The sequence below is a fragment of the Typopeltis vanoorti genome, chromosome 18 (genome assembly GCF_054136105.1).
Source record: "Typopeltis vanoorti isolate ZY-2024b chromosome 18, IOZ_Tvanoo_1.0, whole genome shotgun sequence".
NCBI classification, from domain to species: domain Eukaryota; kingdom Metazoa; phylum Arthropoda; class Arachnida; order Uropygi; family Thelyphonidae; genus Typopeltis; species Typopeltis vanoorti.
The window spans coordinates 50644218-50664340 of NC_143566.1; the positions used below are offsets into that span (position 1 = coordinate 50644218).

A 20123-nucleotide genomic window follows, 5' to 3' on the forward strand; every position below is an offset into this window, starting at 1 on the left:
CCCCACTACATCTCAGAAGAAAAAACTCTGCAAATCATTTGAAAAAAGTGACTTCTTGGCCCAAAGAAATCATTTAACAAAATAAAACTTCATGTTAAACCATCCTGTATTTATGGGGTATCTAAAATTCACAAATCTAAAATTTCCCTAAGCCTCTGTGGTTGATAGCATAGATAGGCCTACTTATAAACTTGCTCAACAGTTAGCTTAGTCACTTGTTCCTCCCTTACTGGCAACTCCTTTTTATTTAAAAAAAAAAAAAAAAAAAAAAATTCTGTCCATTTCAAATTGCTAGTTAAAAATTGCATCCTTAAAATTTCATTAACATATCATTAATAGACGCTCTTTAATTTAATAAAGTTTAACCCCCCCCCCCCCAATATATTCAAATTATTGAGTTTACTTTACATGGCAAGGAAAAATACTGCTGTGTTTTCCCCCCTCGCATCCCCTTTAGCTAACTTTTACATGGCACTTCGAAAACAAAATACACCCAATTCTCCATTTACATGGTAGATTGGTTCCAGAAAAAATTGTGTAAATGAAAACCGTGTAAAAAAAAGAATACAGTGCATATGAAAAAATAGAATAGTTCCAGATGAAAACCTGATATGAACAATAAATTATTTTCAAACAAAACATATATATATCTTTTAAAGAAAATAGTGTGTCACTAATAAAACAGAAATTTGATAAGGTCCAAATACACCCACACATACATATGGTTTAGTCATTTTCTGACAGTAGCCGCATTCTTTTTTGTGAGACTGGAATTAAATCACTTCTTTCACTGGAAACACTTTGGCCATCCTATTCATACTGCAATGGCAAAATGTTTTCTTCAGTAAAAGGAACTAAATTAGCACTAATTTCTAATAATTATAGTTTTTTTTTTTTTTTTAACCATGAACTCTGTAATTAATCGTCGAAATCCTGTTTTGACTAGATCTTTGTATAATTCTTCATATTTCACCATATATGTCTTCACATTTAAATTGTTCAGCTCGTTTATTATTTGGATCATATGTAAGAAAATGACTTTGCAATTTTACTAGCCTTTTGAAGCCTTTCTTTAATTAATCCTGTGAGTGAGTAGATTCTCTTCATCATCATCACTTTTTTATTTTTCATCGAGATTCTCAAGGACAGCTTCTATTATTTTGTCATCACTAACAGCCTTGTCAACCATCAAGTCTTCAATATCTGCAGACGAAATATCATCTGCAGATATTGAAGATGATATTTGAAGATGATGAACCCAATATCATCAGATTAGCGCATGCAACTGCATGTGCTAATCTGATGATATTGGGTTATTCAGTTGCATGAAGTACAGGGTTTTTCTTTTTCACACATTCTGGCAAAGTAGCTTTCCAGCAGGCATTTAAAATTGATGGTTTCAAATCTGATAACGCCAGCTTAGCAAGTTTGATGCAATCCAAAATAGAAAATTTTTTCCTCACATCAATAACTGTCAGTAAATTATCCTTATCTAGTTTATCCAAAATGTATTGGAATGTTCTTATGTAGTAAGTTTTCAAGGTAGCGTTCATGCTCTGCTCTAGTGGTTGTTATTAAGGATGTTGTATTAGGTGGCAGAAAACAAAATTCCACATTCGGGTGTTCTAAAACAGGATGGACAGGCACATTGTCTATAATCAATAAACTTTATAAAGTCCAGATTTTTTTTCCCATCAAGTAGCGTTTAACTTCTGGAACATAACATTGATGGAACCATTCATTAAAAATTTCTTTTGTAACCAAACCTTTTTTATTTGCCTTCCAGTGCATTGGTAACGTTAAATTCCACATCTTTCATTGCCTGCGGTTTTAGGGATCAATTAATGAGTAATGGTTTTAATATACAATCTCCTGAAGCATTGCTGCAAAATAATAGTCACATGATCCTTAGCTGCTTTAAAGCCATCAATACTTTTTTTTTTTTTTTGTGATTTCGCTATATAAGTTCTACTTTGCATTTGTCTACATTCTGTAGCATAGACTAATCCCTGATAAAACGTCGAGGAGATTCCTCAAAATTCAAGTTTAAGTACATTGGACTGTACTAGAAAATGATAATGGAAATACTCTTTTTAACAGAACCGAATTCAAACAGAAATTTTAAAAATAACTGCCATTTGAGTCATATTAAATCAAAATATGTAGTATAAAAAATATAAATGCTTTTGTTTTCTAAACAGTATTATTTTGAAATCATGTAAAAAAAAAAAAAAAATGTGTAAAAAGAGAATTAGCTGTACTGCTTACCACATCTACATACAAGCCTTTAGTGTGGCTACACTTTGTTGGTAATGTACTTGCTATTTTACTCCATGGGCAAGACACTTTGGATTCTTTTGATATCTACCTAAATAACCAACACCCCAAAATTCATTTCACAATAGAAAAAGATTATGATAGCTGTTTACCTTTTTCTTGACACATTAGTCACCCAGCTTTCAGATGATTCACTATCTTTTTTCATTTATAGAACACACACACACACACAACTACATAAACAATTGCATCATCCATAAATGTGTGGAATTTCCAGTTAAGACAGGGTATATGTGGAATTACTGGACTGGTAAATATGACAAGCTTAGGCGATTGCTTGGATCAGTGTCATGGCATGTAAAACTGCAACGACTGGATGTTGATGTGCATGGGAAGTGGTAAAGGAGTGTTGGAGAGAGGTAATGGCTGACTGCATACCTTGAGTCAAGAGAATAAATCAAGTGGGAGGTAAATGGATGAATAACACCATTAAGCTGGAGCTACAAAAAAAAAAAAAAGAAAAAAATTGTGGGGGGAATTTAAGGAGAAAGGTGACCTGCAGTACACGGCACAGGCCAGAACGGTAACTAGATTCTGATAACAGTAACTCTGGTTGTGTTACCGTTACCAGAACGGTAACGGTAATGCAACCAGAACAGTAGTGTGATAAGAAAAGCAAAAGCAGATTATAAAAGGAAGTTAGCAATGCAGGCTAAGGAGAATCCCAAAAAGTCCTTTCGATATGCTGCAAGTAAAAGAAAAAATGTACAAGGCAGAATGATATTAAGGAATTTGATTTCTTAACGATACTTGTGACATAATGATTAGAAATATATACACATTAGCACAAGAATAATGTTTAATTTGCGAAATATTTCGGTCTGAATATTACAGACCATCTTCAGTGGCTACATAGGAATAGTTTTAAAAAACAAAGTGGAATACGAACAATTGATCATTCATACATAGAACGTGCCGCGTGATGTCATATCGCTAAGTATTAGAAGAGTAAACATTTAAAAAAAAAAAAAAAAAAAAAACCTAATTAAAGATATTAATTTAGAAATTCATAATGAATTTCTAAATTAATATTTCTGAATTTCAAGTTACTTGTAATTGTAATCTTTCTTACTTTGGACAAACTGGACGTTCCATAGAAAAAAGAATTCAAGAGCATCAGTCATCAATTCATCACAACAAACCTGAGAAATCTGGATTAGCTCAGCATGGATTAGAAACAAACCACAACATCCTTTGCTCCAAGACTCTCCTCCTACACAGATGTCGCTGCAAATTTGAACATTTATTTAAAGAAAGTGTAGAGGCCTTACTTCAACGTCCTAACTTGAATTGTAATGACTGTATATCTATATCAAAAATTTGGGAAAGTTTAATCAGAATAACACATTAATTTTTTTATTTTATTTTATTTTTTATCAGTATAATGTTATATCATTATATGAATGTCTGAATTAATATCTTTAATTATGTTTTTTTTTTTTTTTTTAAATGTTTACTCTTCTAATACTTAGCGATATGACATCACGTGCCGTGTTCTATGTATGAATGATCAATTGTTCGTATTCCACTTTGTTTTTTAAAACTATTCCTGTGTAGCCACTGAAGATGGTCTGTAATATTCAGACCGAAATATTTGGCAAATTAAACATTATTCTTGTGCTAACGTGTATATATTTCTAATTAGATATTAAGAAATGCCGATGGTAGGAAGGTAACTGAATAAGTTGAAATAGTAGAATTACTTAGTGAACACTTTGCAAGAGTATATCATCCATGCAGTGATGTTGTAGGAATGAGGGAACCGATGGCTTATACGGGAACTGAAGTGAATGAAATGGAGGTGACTAGCATATTACAGAACCTTAATGCGAATAATCTGTGGGATTGGATGGTATACCAGCTCGAGTCTTACGTAAAGCGGCAGAGAAATTGTCATTTTCCTTGACCATATTGTTTAACCTAAGTCTCAGCTCTGGTTAGTCCCAAGGAGGTGGAAAGAGGGGAAAATAGTTCCATTGCATAAAGGAGGCTTCAAGACTGCTGTTACAAATTACCGACAGATCAGTATATCAGGAGTCATTGTCAAAGTATTGGAGAAGTTGGTCAAGAGCAAAATACAGGAATGGATAGATGGAAATGGGATGCTGTATGGGGGAGGGGGCAGCATGGTTTTGTGAAGGGTAGATCATGCCTCAGTAACTTGCTCACATTTTATAATACAATGACAGCTGAATTGGATCAGGGTAATGAGTTTACAGTGATGCTGCTGGACTTTGCAAAGACCTCTGACAGGATACCACATGGGATTTTAATCAGTAAACTGCAGCAAATGGGGTTGGTATAGGATAGGAGGGTTGTTGATGAAAAGATATCAGAGAGTAGTTTATTCAGGAGCAGAATCCAAAAGAAGGCCTGTGACTAGTGGCGTGCTGCAGAGTTCTGTTCTAGGACTGCTACTGTTTATTTTGTACGTTAACGATATAGGAAAGGATCTGAGAGGAGCTGTTCAGTTATTTGCCGATGATGCAAAGGTGGGTAGAGCAATAGTGAATACACATGATGTCAAAATTTTGCAGGATGATTTGGATAGATTGGCAGACTGGGCTAACGAGAATGGATGTCAGTTTAATGTGGCAAAATGTAAGGCTATGCATTTTTGGGTAAATGATTATCAGCAGTATACCACATTGGTGGAACTCTACTCCAGGAAATTGATGAATCCAGAGAATTGGGAATGTTAGTGGATAGGAAGTTAACATTTAGGAGGGCACATAGCAAAAGTGGCAAAATCAGCTCATCAGATTACTTGGTTACTGAAGAATACTTTGATGAGCAGAGATAAGCAAGTTATTGTTCCTCTTTATCAAACCTTGAAAAGACCCCATCTCGACTACACTGTGCCTATCTGGTGTAGGGTTTCTTGGTGATGGGGAAAGGATATAGAGGTGAGTGACCAAAATGGTAGCTGGTCTATGGAATGAACCTTACGAGAACAGGGTGAAGATTCGTGGGTTACAGAAACTGGTTGATAGGCAGAAAAGGGGTAACTTAATTGAGACATTCAAATTACTGAGGGGTGTGTGGTGGTGGGAGAACTAATGGCCATCTATGTAAACTGAGCAAGGGTGTTAGTACTAGGTTTTTTACTTGGAGAGTGGTGAATGAGTGGAATAAGCTGCTAGAGCCTGTTGTGGTGCCATGACTGTAAATGAGTTCAAAGCAAGGTATGATAGATACTGTGCGAAAGCTGAATAGTTCTTGACATGATGTTTATGGCCTTCCTCGATGAGTCTGAGGACTCCTTGGAGCTGCCTGTAATAATAATCCAGCTCAACAGCATGGTATACTAAAAACACTTATACAGAGATCCAGGGCTTTTTTTTTCCCCTAATGATACAGCTCTTTCCACAGAACTTAAATATCTTTGCCGTTTTTCATGGCCAACAGCTACCTTACAAAATAGATAAAATACTACATGGCCCACTTACTTCCCTCCCCAAACATACAATAACAAAATGCCACTTTCCCCATGTCCCATGAAAAGATGGCCAAACTACTAATAAAACGTGACTTTCATGCCACGTTCAAACCACATGTTAAATTCGCAACTCTGATCCACTCTCATAAGGATGAACTCCATATCCTGGAGTTCATCCTTATGAAGTTCCCTGTGACTTGGCCTACTATGGACAGACGGGAGGATCTTGTAACATCTGTCTTGGGGTGGAGAACATACAAAATACATCGCTACCATTACTATGGTAAGTGTGGACTGGCAGACTTTGGATAACCCTTCACACAGGATTAAATGGAAGAAACCAGTGTGCTATGTAGAAGTCTTACAGGCCAGAAAGATTATTTTTTGGAGTCAGCTATAGCTACAAAGCATTCTCTTATCCTGAACAAGTATCACTGCATTAATTTCCTGAACATTTGGGAGACTATGATCTTAAGATCAACTCATAAGAAATCCAGCAAAATATAAGCCAATTAATAAACTTCTTTTTTATAATTATTATTATAATTACAGCTATTTTGCCTGCTTCAGTTTAGGAGTACCCCTGTTTAAATGTCATTGGCTATTTACTCATGGATTCTTAGGGCATTATGAGTGTAGATGTACTAAAAAGTATATGTAGCCTAAGGAATAGAAAATTGCACATACCTTTTTCTGGGTGTTGTGGCTTTTCCTCAGTCTGCGATGTCGAAAACTGCAGAGTGTGTGTGTGTGTGGGGGGGGGTAGGCAGTTTGGTAGAATAAGTTAGAAAAACCCGGGTTTTTTTCGTAATATATAGAAACATATACTTTTATATAGGGTGGGGAAAAAAGTGAAAGGGTTAATTTTTTAAAATAGGGAGGGGGAAGGGGAAAGGTGGTTGACAGGGTGTGGACCGTTTCGACTATTCGTGGTCGTCATCTGAACACATTGGGAAAGTGGAAGCTATATCAGGTCGGGTGAGTGCTTCTGCTTTAGAGGTGTTTGTGTTGTCTCCTATTGGTCGGGGTTGTGACCTCAATTTTATGTTGTGAAGCTTCCAAACCTCGGAGATTATGTAGGAACTGTGTACGTTGATAGAGTTCGCGTCACACTTTATAGCTATTGTTTCCAATATTCTAAGCATTGTTTCATTGTCTTGTCTGTCTATTATGATGGCCTTGTCTATCTGCAGGGTGTGTTTTTGTTCAAGGGCGTGAACAGCTATTTCCGTTTTTCCTGTGTTTTGTATACGATTTTTTTTCTTTTTGATGTTGCGTTTTTTAGTGTTTAAATGTTCTGGAATAGGGATGTTACAGTCACGGAAGCGTTCTTGTAGTCTTGCCCATAAAGACCTGATGGTGGAACCTGTGTAGGTGATGTCACAGTCTTTTTGGCAGGGAAATTTATAGACTACATTGTGCTGTTCAAATATTTCTTTTTGTGTGTGAGGTTTGGTGGATTTTAGGAGGTTTGCCAGTTTTTGGCTTGTGGGTGAATACCAGTTTGTAGTCAGTATGTTTGAAGATGTATTTATAGGCTTTGCATGTGTTTTGGGTGTATGGTAGTTTGATAATTTTTTGTGTAGGGAAGTTCGTTTTGGTACTTGGGTTGTTTTGGCGGTTTTTTGCCGTCTTGTTTGCGTAGTTAATCAGTTGTGTAGGATAGTTGCGATTTAAGAAGATCTGTGTTAGTTTTTTTATTTCAGCGTTTAGACTATTTTGATTGGTTGAAAATTTGTAAGCATTTATGAATTGTGATAAGATGACAGATTTTTTTTAACAGAATATGGATGGTATGAGTGAAAATGGAGGTAGTTTCCGATGTGTGAGGGTTTGTGGTATATTTTCGTGGCTATTTTGTTGTGTGTTCTGGTTAATGTCAAGTTTAAGAAGTTGATGGATTTGTTCTGTTCGGTTTCTGTGGTGAATTTTAATCTGTTGCTGTAGCTGTTTAGGGATGTTTTTAAGGTGGTGATGTGTGTGGGATTACCAATGCACAGAATATCGTCTACGTATCTGCCATAAAAGGTGATGCCGGGGGGAAGGGAAGGGTGGAGTAGAAGTGATTCTATATGTGCCAGGAATAATTCCGCTAGTTGTCCACTGATGTTTTGGCCCATGGGGAGTCCGAAGATTTGTATGTACATGTTGTTGTTGAACTTGAAGAAGTTTGCCGAGATTACTAGTTTTATTAAGTTAATAATGTCAATGGGCGTTAGTTTAGTACGAGAGTGTAGGGTGTGGTCTTCTGTGAGTAGTGTGTGTACGATGTCTAAAGTTCTGGGGACGTCCACGTTAGTGTATAAAGAGGCCACATCCAAAGAAGTGAGGATGTCTTCTTGGGATAGGGTTAGGTTTTTTATTTTTTTGAAAAGGTCGTCCGTGTTTATTATCATGAAGTTAGACGTTGTGGTTAAAGGTTTGAGGAGTTTCACTACGAATTTTGATAAAGGGGCTGTGGTGGTATTTTTGTAGGAGACTATTGGTCTCATCGGGTACCCGTCTTTGTGGGTTTTTATTTGTCCGAACATACAAGGGGTGCGTGTGGTGCGGGGGATTGTGTTTTTCAGTGTGGTTTTGTCAATTTTATTTTCATTTTTTAGGATGTTTAGGGTATCGTTGATTTGTTTTATGAGGTCGGAGGTGGGGTCAATTTGTATTTTTCGGTAGGTGTGTGGGTCGGTTAAGATGGCTGTTATCTTGTTGTGGTAATCGGCTTGGTTTGTGATGACTACGGTGTCCCCTTTGTCCGCTTTATTGATAATAATGTTCGGGTTCTTCTTTAGGGATAAAAGGGCTTCTTGTAAGTTGGGGGTGATGTTGGGTTTAATTATTATTTTACTGTTTATGATGTTGTTAATTTTGTGGAATATTGTTTCTTTGTTAGGGTCAAACTCTAATTTCGCTTGCATTTCGGTAATGATGTCTCTGTTTTGTATGTATTTTGGGGAAACACCAAAGTTTAATCCTTTGTTCAGGATGGTGATTTCGTAGGGCATGAGATTGTGGTGTGATAGACTGATAATGGAATTGTTTTTTGTTGGTTCTAGGGCGGAAATATCCGAAGGGTTGGAAGCAACGCGATTGTTGTATTGGGTGTTTGTTAGTGTGTACCATTTCTTTGCGTGTCGATCTTCTAATAATAGCGTGTAGTCGTTGATGTGCGATTGGGTATTATCCCAAAAATCTGCCCATTCGTTAGTGGTTAGTAGCTTTTTCAATCTGTTTTTTGTTTTGTGAATGTATGAATATGCTTGTTGTTTCTTTTTAAATATGTTGTTTATGGCTTGTTTTCTGAGGGCACGGGCTCGGTAGCAGATTTTTTTGTTTCCGTGAATCGTGCTGTTGCCGTGTACCGTCGCGAATTTTGGTGTGATGTTGTGATCGAGGCATTTTTTGAGGAAAGTTATGTGTATTTTTTGAGCGGTGTATGTTAGGATGGTTTTTTGGTATGTACTTTTTGTAAAGTTTATGCACTCATTGAACATGTGACGTGCGACCATGACATATGCTTATGTTGGTATGTGCATTAGGTGAAGGATATTTTTAATGGTGTTTGTGATCGAGGGGGGGTGTTGGGTGTTGGTGGGGGAGTTATGAGTAGAGAGCCAATGTTAGGGGTTGTATGGTTATAAGACACAAGAAAATTATGTATAATATTTCTGGGAAAACTCCCATGTTACTCCTCTTTATAAACTATTATAATTACAGCTATTTTGCCTGCTTCAGTTTAGGAGTACCCCTGTTTAAATTTCATTGGCTATTTACTCATGGATTCTTAGGGCATTATGAGTGTAGATGTACTAAAAAGTATATGTAGCCTAAGGAATAGAAAATTGCACATACCTTTTTCTGGGTGTTGTGGCTTTTCCTCAGTCTGCGATGTCGAAAACTGCAGAGTGTATGTGTGGGGAGGTAGGCAGTTTGGTAGAATAAGTTAGAAAAACCCGGGTTTTTTTCGTAATATATAGAAACATATACTTTTATATAGGGTGGGGAAAAAAGTGAAAGGGTTAATTTTTTAAAATAGGGAGAGGGAAGGGGAAAGGTGGTTGACGGGGTGTGGACTGTTTCGACTATTCGTGGTCGTCATCTGAACACATTGGGAAAGTGGAAGCTATGTCAGGTCGGGTGAGTGCTTCTGCTTTAGAGGTGTTTGTGTTGTCTCCTATTGGTCGGGGTTGTGACCTCAATTTTATGTTGTGAAGCTTCCAAACCTCGGAGATTATGTAGGGCCTGTGTACGTTGATAGAGTTCGCGTCACACTTTATAGCTATTGTTTCCGATATTCTGAGCATTGTTTCATTGTCTTGTCTGTCTATTATGATGGCCTTGTCTATCTGCGGGGTGTGTTTTTGTTCAAGGGCGTGAACAGCTATTTCCGTTTTTCCTGTGTTTTGTATACGATTTTTCTTTTTGATGTTGCGTTTTTTAGTGTTTAAATGTTCTGGAATGGGGATGTTACAGTCACGGAAGTGTTCTTGTAGTCTTGCCCATAAAGACCGTCAACCACCTTTCCCCTTCCCCCTCCCTATTTAAAAAAAAAAAAAAAAAATTAACCCTTTCACTTTTTCCCCACCCTATATAAAAGTATATGTTTCTATATATTACGAAAAAAACCTGGGTTTTTCTAACTTATTCTACCAAACTGCCTACCCCCCCCCACACACACACACTCTGCAGTTTTCGACATCGCAGACTGAGGAAAAGCCACAACACCCAGAAAAAGGTATGTGCAATTTTCTATTCCTTAGGCTACATATACTTTTTAGTACATCTACACTCATAATGCCCTAAGAATCCATGAGTAAATAGTCAATGACATCTAAACAGGGGTACTCCTAAACTGAAGCAAGCAAAATAGCTGTAATTATAATAGTTTATAAAGAGGAGTAACATGGGAGTTTTCCCAGAAATAATATACATCTTTTTTATAATATAATTTGTCGGGTGTTATAATACTGTTTAAAAAAGTTATGAATAACATTCACTGCTTAAGCTTCTCTCTCTTGCTCTCTCTCTATATATATAACGTGTGTATGTGCGATAATTATTATTAAGAGAGACCTCAAGGGAGGCCACATACTACATGCACCAACTATCATACTTATTCTTGAATTCATCACACTGCTTTCACTCACAACATGTAATGGCAATCCATTCCAATCACACACCATTCTATGAGAGAAAATTCTAGTCCTTAACCCCTTCTTAGAGGCATTCATTTTCAGCTTCCAAAGATGCCCTCTTGTCCTTTCCCCACCCTCGTAAATTGAAAAATTCCATCAATTGAAATCCTGTATGACCCTTTCAGAAGTTTGTAAGTCTCGATCATATCACCTATCTTTCTCCTGTTTGCTAGTTTCTTCAGTCTACAGATTCTCGGTCTGTCATCATAATCATAATGTGGAATACAAATACTGCATTCCACAATCCTGATATCATTTTTAACGCTCTCCTTTTGCACTCTCTCCAATATATCAGAATCACAAAGGAAACCAGGAGACCAGACTTGCACACAATAGTCTAAGTGAGGTCTTATCAAGGCCTTGTAAAGAGGCAAAATAACGTCCTTATCTTTACATGTGAACGAACATTTCAACATTGCAATTGTCTTTTGAGTTGTTTTCGCAATCTTTGCTACATTGCTCCTGCACTTAAACTTCCTATCTACTAACACTCCAAGATCCCTAGCCTCATCAGTTTCTTCTATCATAATCCTACTAATATAGGGTGGTCTGAAAAGTTGTCGGCCTAACAATAAAAAACTTTTTTATAATTTCAAAATTATTTTTTATTTTTCAACATAATCTCCTTTAAGACTAATGCATTTATTCCTGCGATGCTCCAGTGCCATTATTCCATCCTGTAGTGGTTCTCAGTAAGATCTGCAAAATACCCCTCTACAGCTGCAATCACCTCTTGATTCAAAGAAAAACGCTGACCAGCAAGGAAGCGTTTTAGTTTTGGGAAGAGATAGAAGTCAGAGGGAGCCAAATCTGGGGAATAGGGTGAATGTTTCAACAATTCATAGTGCAGATCCCTTAATTTTCTCATTGCCAAAACACTTTTGTAGGCAGGTGCATTGTCCTGATGAAAGATGATTTTTTTCTTCTGCAAACCAGGTCTTTTCTCACGAATTTTTTTGTCTAGTATGGTTAAAAGATCAGAATAATATTCCCCGGTTATTGTTTTACTCTCTTCAAGATTTAGCATCCCAAAACACTGATGCCATGACCTTTCCTGCTGATGGAACCGGCTTTGTCTTCTTTGGTGCTGAACAACTGGCTTCTGTCCACTGTTTTGACTGCTGTTTGGATTCTGATGTGTGATGGTGAATCCAAGTCTCATCCATAGTAATAAATCAATGCACAAAATTAGTTTTATTCTTGTTAAAATGCTCAAAGCACTGTTCAGAGATTTTCATGCGAGTGCATTTTTGATCTGCCGTGAGCAAGCATGGCACCAATCTTGCACAAAGCTTTTTCATATGCAATTCTTCATGCAAAATATATCCTACATGTTCTTTTGAAATGCCTATAGTCTCAGCAATTTCATGCACTTTGACTCGCTGGTCATCCAATACCATATCGTGCACCTGATCAACGATTTCTGGTGTTGTTACACTTTTTGAACTTCCTTCATGTGGATCATCTTCAAGGCTGGTACGGCCACGTTTAAACTTGGCAGCCCATTTCATAATTGTCAAAATGAAGGAGAAGAGTGCCCATAACTTTTATGAACTTTGAATGAATTTCTTTTGCCTTTAAACCTTCTTTTACAAAGAATTTTATAACTGCATAATACTCAGTTTTAGGGATACAGACACTTTTGTTTCAGACAGCTGTATAAAACAAACTACTTGATAGAATGACTTGCAATTTCACATGGATGCTTATGACAGGTGTACCAACTTAGAAAAGAAAAATCTTGCCGATAGTGTTGCCATATATGGCCGAGGCCAAAAACCTTTCAGACCACCCTCGTAATACAACATTGGGTATCTAATCACACCGAAGTGAACGACTTTACATTTACTGACATCCATTTTCTCATGCCCACAATTCCAGCCTATTCAAATCATTCTCCAAGTACTGCATATCAACAGCATTTCTGATTACCTTTCCTATCTTTCCATAATCAGCAAATAGCTGTATGTTGAAAGTTTATGTTGTGTTGGAAACTAAATAAGATAGGTTTATAATGGCTGTCAGTCAGTGACTAAATTCATGAAACTTAAGTTGCAGGCTAGAAGAGTGACCTAGAATTTTATAAAATAAAAATAATGAATATCTACTTACCTGAATGATGGATATTGGTAAATGCATGGTTTGCAATGACCTAATGGATTAGAAGTTTTTAACATTTCTACAATGAACCTACTTTGCAAGTATTGCATTCAAACATAAGATCTAAAATGGAACACTTAGTGCTAATATTAAACTTGGATTATAATATAGATATCTCAATATTCAGAGAAATATTGATTAAGGAGCTAGCTCGCTTAAACTCCCTAGAAGCTTTTAAAAAAATTATCTAGGGATAACAACAGATCTGGTAGATTAATGATCATTGTTTGATGTTTGCAGTTCACAGTAGATGCAGTGCTGAATGTAGCTTGCAGATGTATTTTGTTTTGGTGAATATTAATAATTTTATAAATTATTTTTGGTAGCATTTTACTTATTTTAAAATTGATTTTAATTGACTGTAAAATTGATTTTGTATGTGTGATGTGTGTAAATAAAAATTTTGGCGTGTGTGAATTTTAATATATCATTTGGAAAGCATTTTTCTTGTAGTACCAAGGCATACTAAGAAAATGGCAGCCAAGGTTTCCTTGTTCACTGAGTTTAGCATGAGGAATTTTCTATGATGCAGTGTATGTGTGTTAAATGTACTTGTTGCCAAGAGTGAATGCTTTGTGGTGTGAATGAGTGAGTGCAGGAAATGCAAGTCATGTGATCAAAGTGATATCAGGATTCGACTGTTGGTTATGAAGAGCATTTGAAGGAATATGGATTACAGAGGTTAGACGATAGGAGGAAAGAAGAATTATGATAGAGACCTTCAAGTTAGTTAATGGATTCTGTCAGATTGATGTAGAAGGAATTATAAAAAGAGTGGATTTAAAGATGGCAAGAACGAGAGGCCATCCCTGGAAGTTGTATAAAGATGTAGTGAAGAAGGATGTGAAGAGTAAATTTTTTATGTGAAGAGTCGTTAGTGAATGGAATGCATTGTGAATGCAGGTAGTATAAAGAACTTCAAAGGTCATTATGATACACGTTGCTGGTTGAGTGGGTCTCCCATGATGAGTGTTGACTCCAAGGAGGTTACCAAAATAATAATAATAATATGGAATCAGTGGAAGAGAATGTGAAAACAAGAATGCTAGTTGGACAGGGTTGGGTCAGGGAGAGTCATTGTAATGAGAGTAGATTCTGAACGTGGTAATGAATGCACATGTGGATGGTCAGCATAGGAATGGAATGGTCAGGAATACTCAGAGTGGGGAGGGGCTATGTTGGGCAGAAGGTGAGCAGACATGAGTAGGTGAGAAGTTATAGGTGGGGAACAGTATAAGTAGGATTGGTTATGGACCAAGAAATGAATTTGTTTATTTATGAATGCCAGGAGTATCAGAAATAAGGAAGACAAAATGATTGCTTTGAGTTTATGTGCCCCAAAATAGTTGGAATAAGTGAAACATAGTTGGATGAGAATTACATCTTGATGGGAATAGAAATGGAGGAATATGATCCTTTTCATGAAGATAAGAAAGGTAAGGAAGGGAGAATTGCTGATGATAGGAGAATTATGTCCATGTAAGGTTTGCGATACAAGGAGAAAAAGTGGCAGTGGCCTTGAAGCAGTATGGTGTGAAGTGGAGGTTTATAGAACGAGATATTTAGTGGGGGTGTTGCTACAGGCCAGGAAATTCAGAAGGCGGGAACAAATCTATAAGTAACTTGTCTTAGTGAGCAAGCAAAGGGTGAATGTTATTGGTGATTTCAACTTTGGCAGTATTGATTGGAAAGAAGAGATAGCATCAGGGAATAAGGAGAATGAAATTCTTGAGTTCTTAAGAGACAACAATTTTAGGATGTAATGGAGGGCATATGATGGTTAAGAGACTTAGATCTGGTTATATCATCAGAGGATGTGATTGTGAATGGTGTGTCTAATCTTCCCCTAGTTGGCAAGAGTAACCATGAAGTGATCACCTGCATTACAGCCAGTCATATCAGAACTTCTATAATGAAGGGATGCATGTTAAACTATATGACTGGTGATTATGGAAAGCTTAGGAGACAACTGGGAGCTAGTGTGTCAAAAGAGAAGTTGAGTAGGTAGGATATAGATGCTGCATGGACATTGATCAAGAGCTATTTAATAGCAACAGTGTCTGAGTATATCCCAAAGGTAAAAAGCTTACAAAAGTAGGATTAAAATGGATAAATGAAGTATGAAATATGGAAGAAGGCATTGTGGAGGTAGCACAAGATAAATGTTAGTAATGATCATTTGCATGAAGAATGCAAAGAGGCAGGCTAGGAAGGTAAAGGGAGCAGAAGTGCAGTATGAGAAGTTAGCCAATCAACCTATGCAAAATCATAGCGAATTCTTTCGATATGTGGCAAGTAGAAGGAAAAATGCCTGTGGGAAGATGATGCATGCTGTGGGAAGATGATGACACTGGCAGATTGGTAACCAATGTAGAGGATATAGTTGAATTATTCAATGATCAGTTTATCAGTGTAAGTGTATTTCATCCTCCTGATGCCAACATGAGGAAAAAGTGGAGTGTAGAGGGTATGGTGGAGGAGGAATTGATTTGTGAATGAGCAGGAAGTATATGAGGAATTAAATAAACTTGATATTAATAAGGCAATAGGACTTGATGGTATATCACCATGTATCTTGAGGGAATGCTTTACGGAATTAATGGCAGAACTTCAGTATTTAACATGAGTTACAACAGACAAGTCCCAGGGAATTGGAGCTGGAAAAATCATTCTACTTCACAGGGGTGGGAATAATACTAAGGCTACAAATTATAGGCCAGTCTCTGGGGTTGTTGTTAAGGTATTAGAGAAGTTGGTGAAGACTAGATTCAGAAGTGAGTTGATCATAGCAGTGTTCTTTATGATGGGCAGAATGAGTTTGTTAGGGGGAGTTCATGTTTCAGCAGTCTACTTGCATATTATAACAAGATGATAAATTCGCTTCATAAAGGAGATGCATATATGGTGGTGTACTTTGATTTTTCAAAGGCCTTTTGATAGGCCACCATATAATAAGTTGCGAAACTGAAACAGAGGATTAGGTCACAGACTAGTAAGTTGGATAGCTGATTGGCTGTCAGACAGGTATCAGCAGGTTGTATATGGAGGAGTGGTATTCCAAAAGAGGAATGTCACTGGTGGAGTGTCATAGAGATCTCTGTTTTGTGACCTTTGTTGTTTAACTAGCACGTTAATGACATTATGGGAACAGCTTAACTGGAAATGTGTAGCTGTTTGCCAATGATGTAAAGTTTTTAAGAGACAACAGTTGTATAAGGAGGGTGCTGATTGAAGAAGGGCTATGAGAAATAGAGCAGATGTTGTGGCCTTGCAGGAGGATCTGAATAGACAGAGTGGGCAAATGAGTGGAACTGTCAATTTAATGTTGCAGAGAACAAGCTCTTGAAATTTGGTAAGCAAGGTTGGGATGCAGAGTACCATTAGTGGAGAAGATGAGAGATCTGAGAGTGATGGTGGATAGAGATTTTTAGTTTAAGGATCACATTCTAAAATTGTAAGAACATCCCAATGGGTGATGGCAGTAATGAGGAGGACATTGACATGCAGAAGCAAAGAGGTTATGGTTCGCTTGTATAAGGCTTTGATCAGGCCATGTATGGACTACTGCACAGATTTGGTCATCTGATTTTCAGGGGAATGAGAATGCATTAGATAGGGTCAAGAGAAGGTTTACTAAGTTAGTGTCAGGTACGAGGAGAAATTGAGGGAATGCAATTTACAGAGCTTGTGAATAGAAGAATAGGGGGATATAATTAAGATAGGGGTTGTTACCAGATTAATGTGGGGATGATATTTCAAAGAGTAGAACTAGAGGCCATCCATGGAGGGTGTGAGCAGCAGAGTGAGAAGCAGGTTCTTTGCATGGAGAGTGACAGTACATGGAATGCATTGCCTGTGTTTGGTGAGTGGGGAAACTGAATGGGTTCAAGGCACAGTTCAATGATCTTTTGGCAAGAGAGAGTATAGACCTCCCACGATGTCCTTTTCACTATATGGTGGTCGGATGTTAACAATATGTGAGGTCCTTTTAATAATTTAATTTTAAAAAAATGTTCTTTTAAAATTTTTGATTCTCTGCTATTTATTTTATAGCTGGCTTTGAGATACCATCCAGATAAAAATCCTGATAATCCTGAAGCATCTGAAAAGGTATGTAACATTAATGCATAATTTTTTAAATTTTATTTTATTTTATTTTATTTATTTTTTTTTATGGGAGATTCATTATATTACATGTAATGAATCTCCCTTGATGAGTCTTCAGACTCCATGAAGATACCTGTATAATAATGGAGAAATTTTGGAAGTGGAGAAGATGGAATATGTCAATTTTATATATATATATATATATATATATATATATATATATATATATATATATACACACACACAGATGAACCCCAATTTACAAACATAATGTTCTGGTTGAAATGTGTTTTGTAAGTTGAAGTTTTCTTTTTTCATAGGATATGTTTTTATTAAATTTCTTAATGTGTTGCTGAAATTAACTTTATACAGATATAGTAAAAAATGCATAATTCAAAATTTCTTCATATAATTTTTTTTTAGCAGCTCAACCTTATCAATGCAATGCCTTTGTGGACTGTAGAACTTCTTTTGGCATTTGAATCATTATCCACTAGCCACTTTTTTTGAGATTGATTTACATAATCTGCAAGGTCTGACTTGTCGAAACATTTGTCAGAGAGTTTATGCTATTTTCATCATCATCAAATTCCTGACATGTACCCTCAAGGGGTGTACAGGATATGATAGTACTTGATGAAAAATTTACTTCATTACTGACTTCCTATCTACAATTTTCATCCAAATCAGTCTGTTAATTGTCAAGACTCCAACATCATTATCAGATCGTATATTTCTGTCGTCTAAGGCACTTTGTACCGTATCAATCCACCTATATCTTGGTCTTTCTCTGGATCATTTTCCTGCCAACATGGCAGAGAACACTTGTTTTGCTAATCTTTCCTCTCCCATTCTGTTCGAGTGACCATACCACCTGAGATTGGCTCTGCTAACGCATTCCTGGATGCTGACAATTTCAAATTCTTTCCTAATATCCTCATTTTTAATGATATTGCCATTGATGCCATCTGTTCATGCCTCTTATCTTTCTTAGGACTCTCATATCTGTAGTCTCTAGTCTTTGGTCAAGTGTTTTTACTTCTGACCCAGCTCTCAGATTCATAAGTTAAAACTAGTTTGAACACTGTCTTGTATACAGCTAATTTAGTGTTCCGACTAATTTCTCTCTTATTCCATATGAATTTATCCAGTTGACTTCCTACAATACCAGCTTTGTTGATTCTGTTGTCTATTTTCACATTTAATTTACCATCTTCAGTAAAAATTGTGCCTAAGTAGTTGAAATGTTTTACTTGTTCCACAGGTTCCCCATTCAAAACACAGTTGACATTTTCAAAGATTCTACCTATTTTCATTGTCTTTGTCTTTTTATTGCTGACCTTCATACTATATCTATTACAACAGTTATTCAATTTAGTCAGAGAATCTTGCAAACTTGTAGCGGATTTATTTAGAAGTATAACATCATCCGCATAAAGCAAAGAGCTGACATTAACATCCCCAATTTTGATATCATGTTTAATACCACTTTCCTTCATAATGTGATCTATATGGATAATGAATAACAGAGGGGATAATGTACATCCGTGTCTGACACTAGATTTAATATTAAACCATCTTCCTGTACTTCAATTCTAACTGCTGACTTGCAACTCAAATAAAGACTAAGTATTGCTTGATATAATGTCCCATTGACACCTTATAACTGTATCGTATTATCGTATTGAATATCTTTTCTCTTGGCACCTTGTCATATGCCTTTTCCAGATCGACAAAACTTAAATACAGATCTTTGTTATATTCCAATGCTTTCTCAACTATTTGGCCTGAATCCAGCTTGTTCTTCACCAATCTTTTCTTCCACAATTCTTCTCAAGTGTTTCTCAGGTATACTGGCATAAATCTTGCCTGGAACACTCAGTAAGGAAATACTGAGTGTGAGCATATATATATATATATATATATATATATATATATATATATATATATATACACACAAAATAAATAACAGAAACTGAATGTGAGAATTACCTCTGTAATTCTCACATTCAGTTTTATTTTCCTTTTTATATATGGGTACTATTAGAACTCTACTCTAATCATCAGGAATTCGTCCCTCTGTCCAGGACTTCTGAACTATGCAGTGCAGCCACTGTAAGACTTTTATACCACCATACTTCAGCATTTCTGGTCGAATATCATCTAATCCTGCTGCCTTTCCACATTTTAAGCCTTTGATGGCTATTTCTACTTCAAGCATGGATATGTATTCCCGCCTGTATGCTGGTTGAGTGTTTTTAAACACTGTGCTTCACTGCTTGTTTCATTTAGCAATTTTTCGAAGTAATTACTCCACACTTCAAGGATATCTTTTTCTCCTGTTTTCATGTCACCTTTATCATTTCTAACTCCTTTTACAGTACTGTTTCCTCCATTTCTAATCTTCTTCAACAACCTTCAGAATATCTTGCCATCTTCTTGATACTTATTTTCTACATTCTTGCTAAAGTCCTCCCATGACTTTTGTTTAGCTAGTTTTACAGTGTTTAGCTTTCTTACATTTGTCTCTGTATTCTCTAAGAGCACAAGCTGACTTATTTCCCATGAACTTTTGATATTCTTTCTTCTTTTCCTTCACTGCCTCTTTAACTTCCTGTGTCCACCATGGAGTTCTGATTTTTCTAGCCTTGCAGACAACTTCACCATATGCCTCTCTGGCTGAATCAATCAGGATTTTCTTCAAGGTTTGCCACTGAATCTCCAAGGTTTGGTTCTTGTTCTCAAACTCTCGTCTTTTCTTCAATAATCTTTGTGTATTTTTGTCTACAGTTCACATCTGAGAGCTGCTGAACTTTTATTCTCTTTAAAACTTTCTTACATGCCATTCTTTTCAATATGAAATTCAATTTTATCCTGCTCAAGACTAAATA

The 20123-nt window shown here is 36.5% G+C and overlaps 1 protein-coding gene across 1 annotated transcript in view; it reads left to right on the plus strand.

Annotated features, from left to right (window-relative positions):
* The window catches only part of LOC150096663 (dnaJ homolog subfamily C member 5-like), a 159605-nt gene that overhangs the window by 49270 nt on the left and 90212 nt on the right, over positions 1-20123 (plus strand). Inside the window, exon 3 of the mRNA XM_090408235.1 lies at positions 17179-17235. Within this exon, the coding sequence (XP_090264361.1) occupies positions 17179-17235 (57 nt within the window). The remainder of the gene's footprint in view (positions 1-17178; positions 17236-20123) is intronic.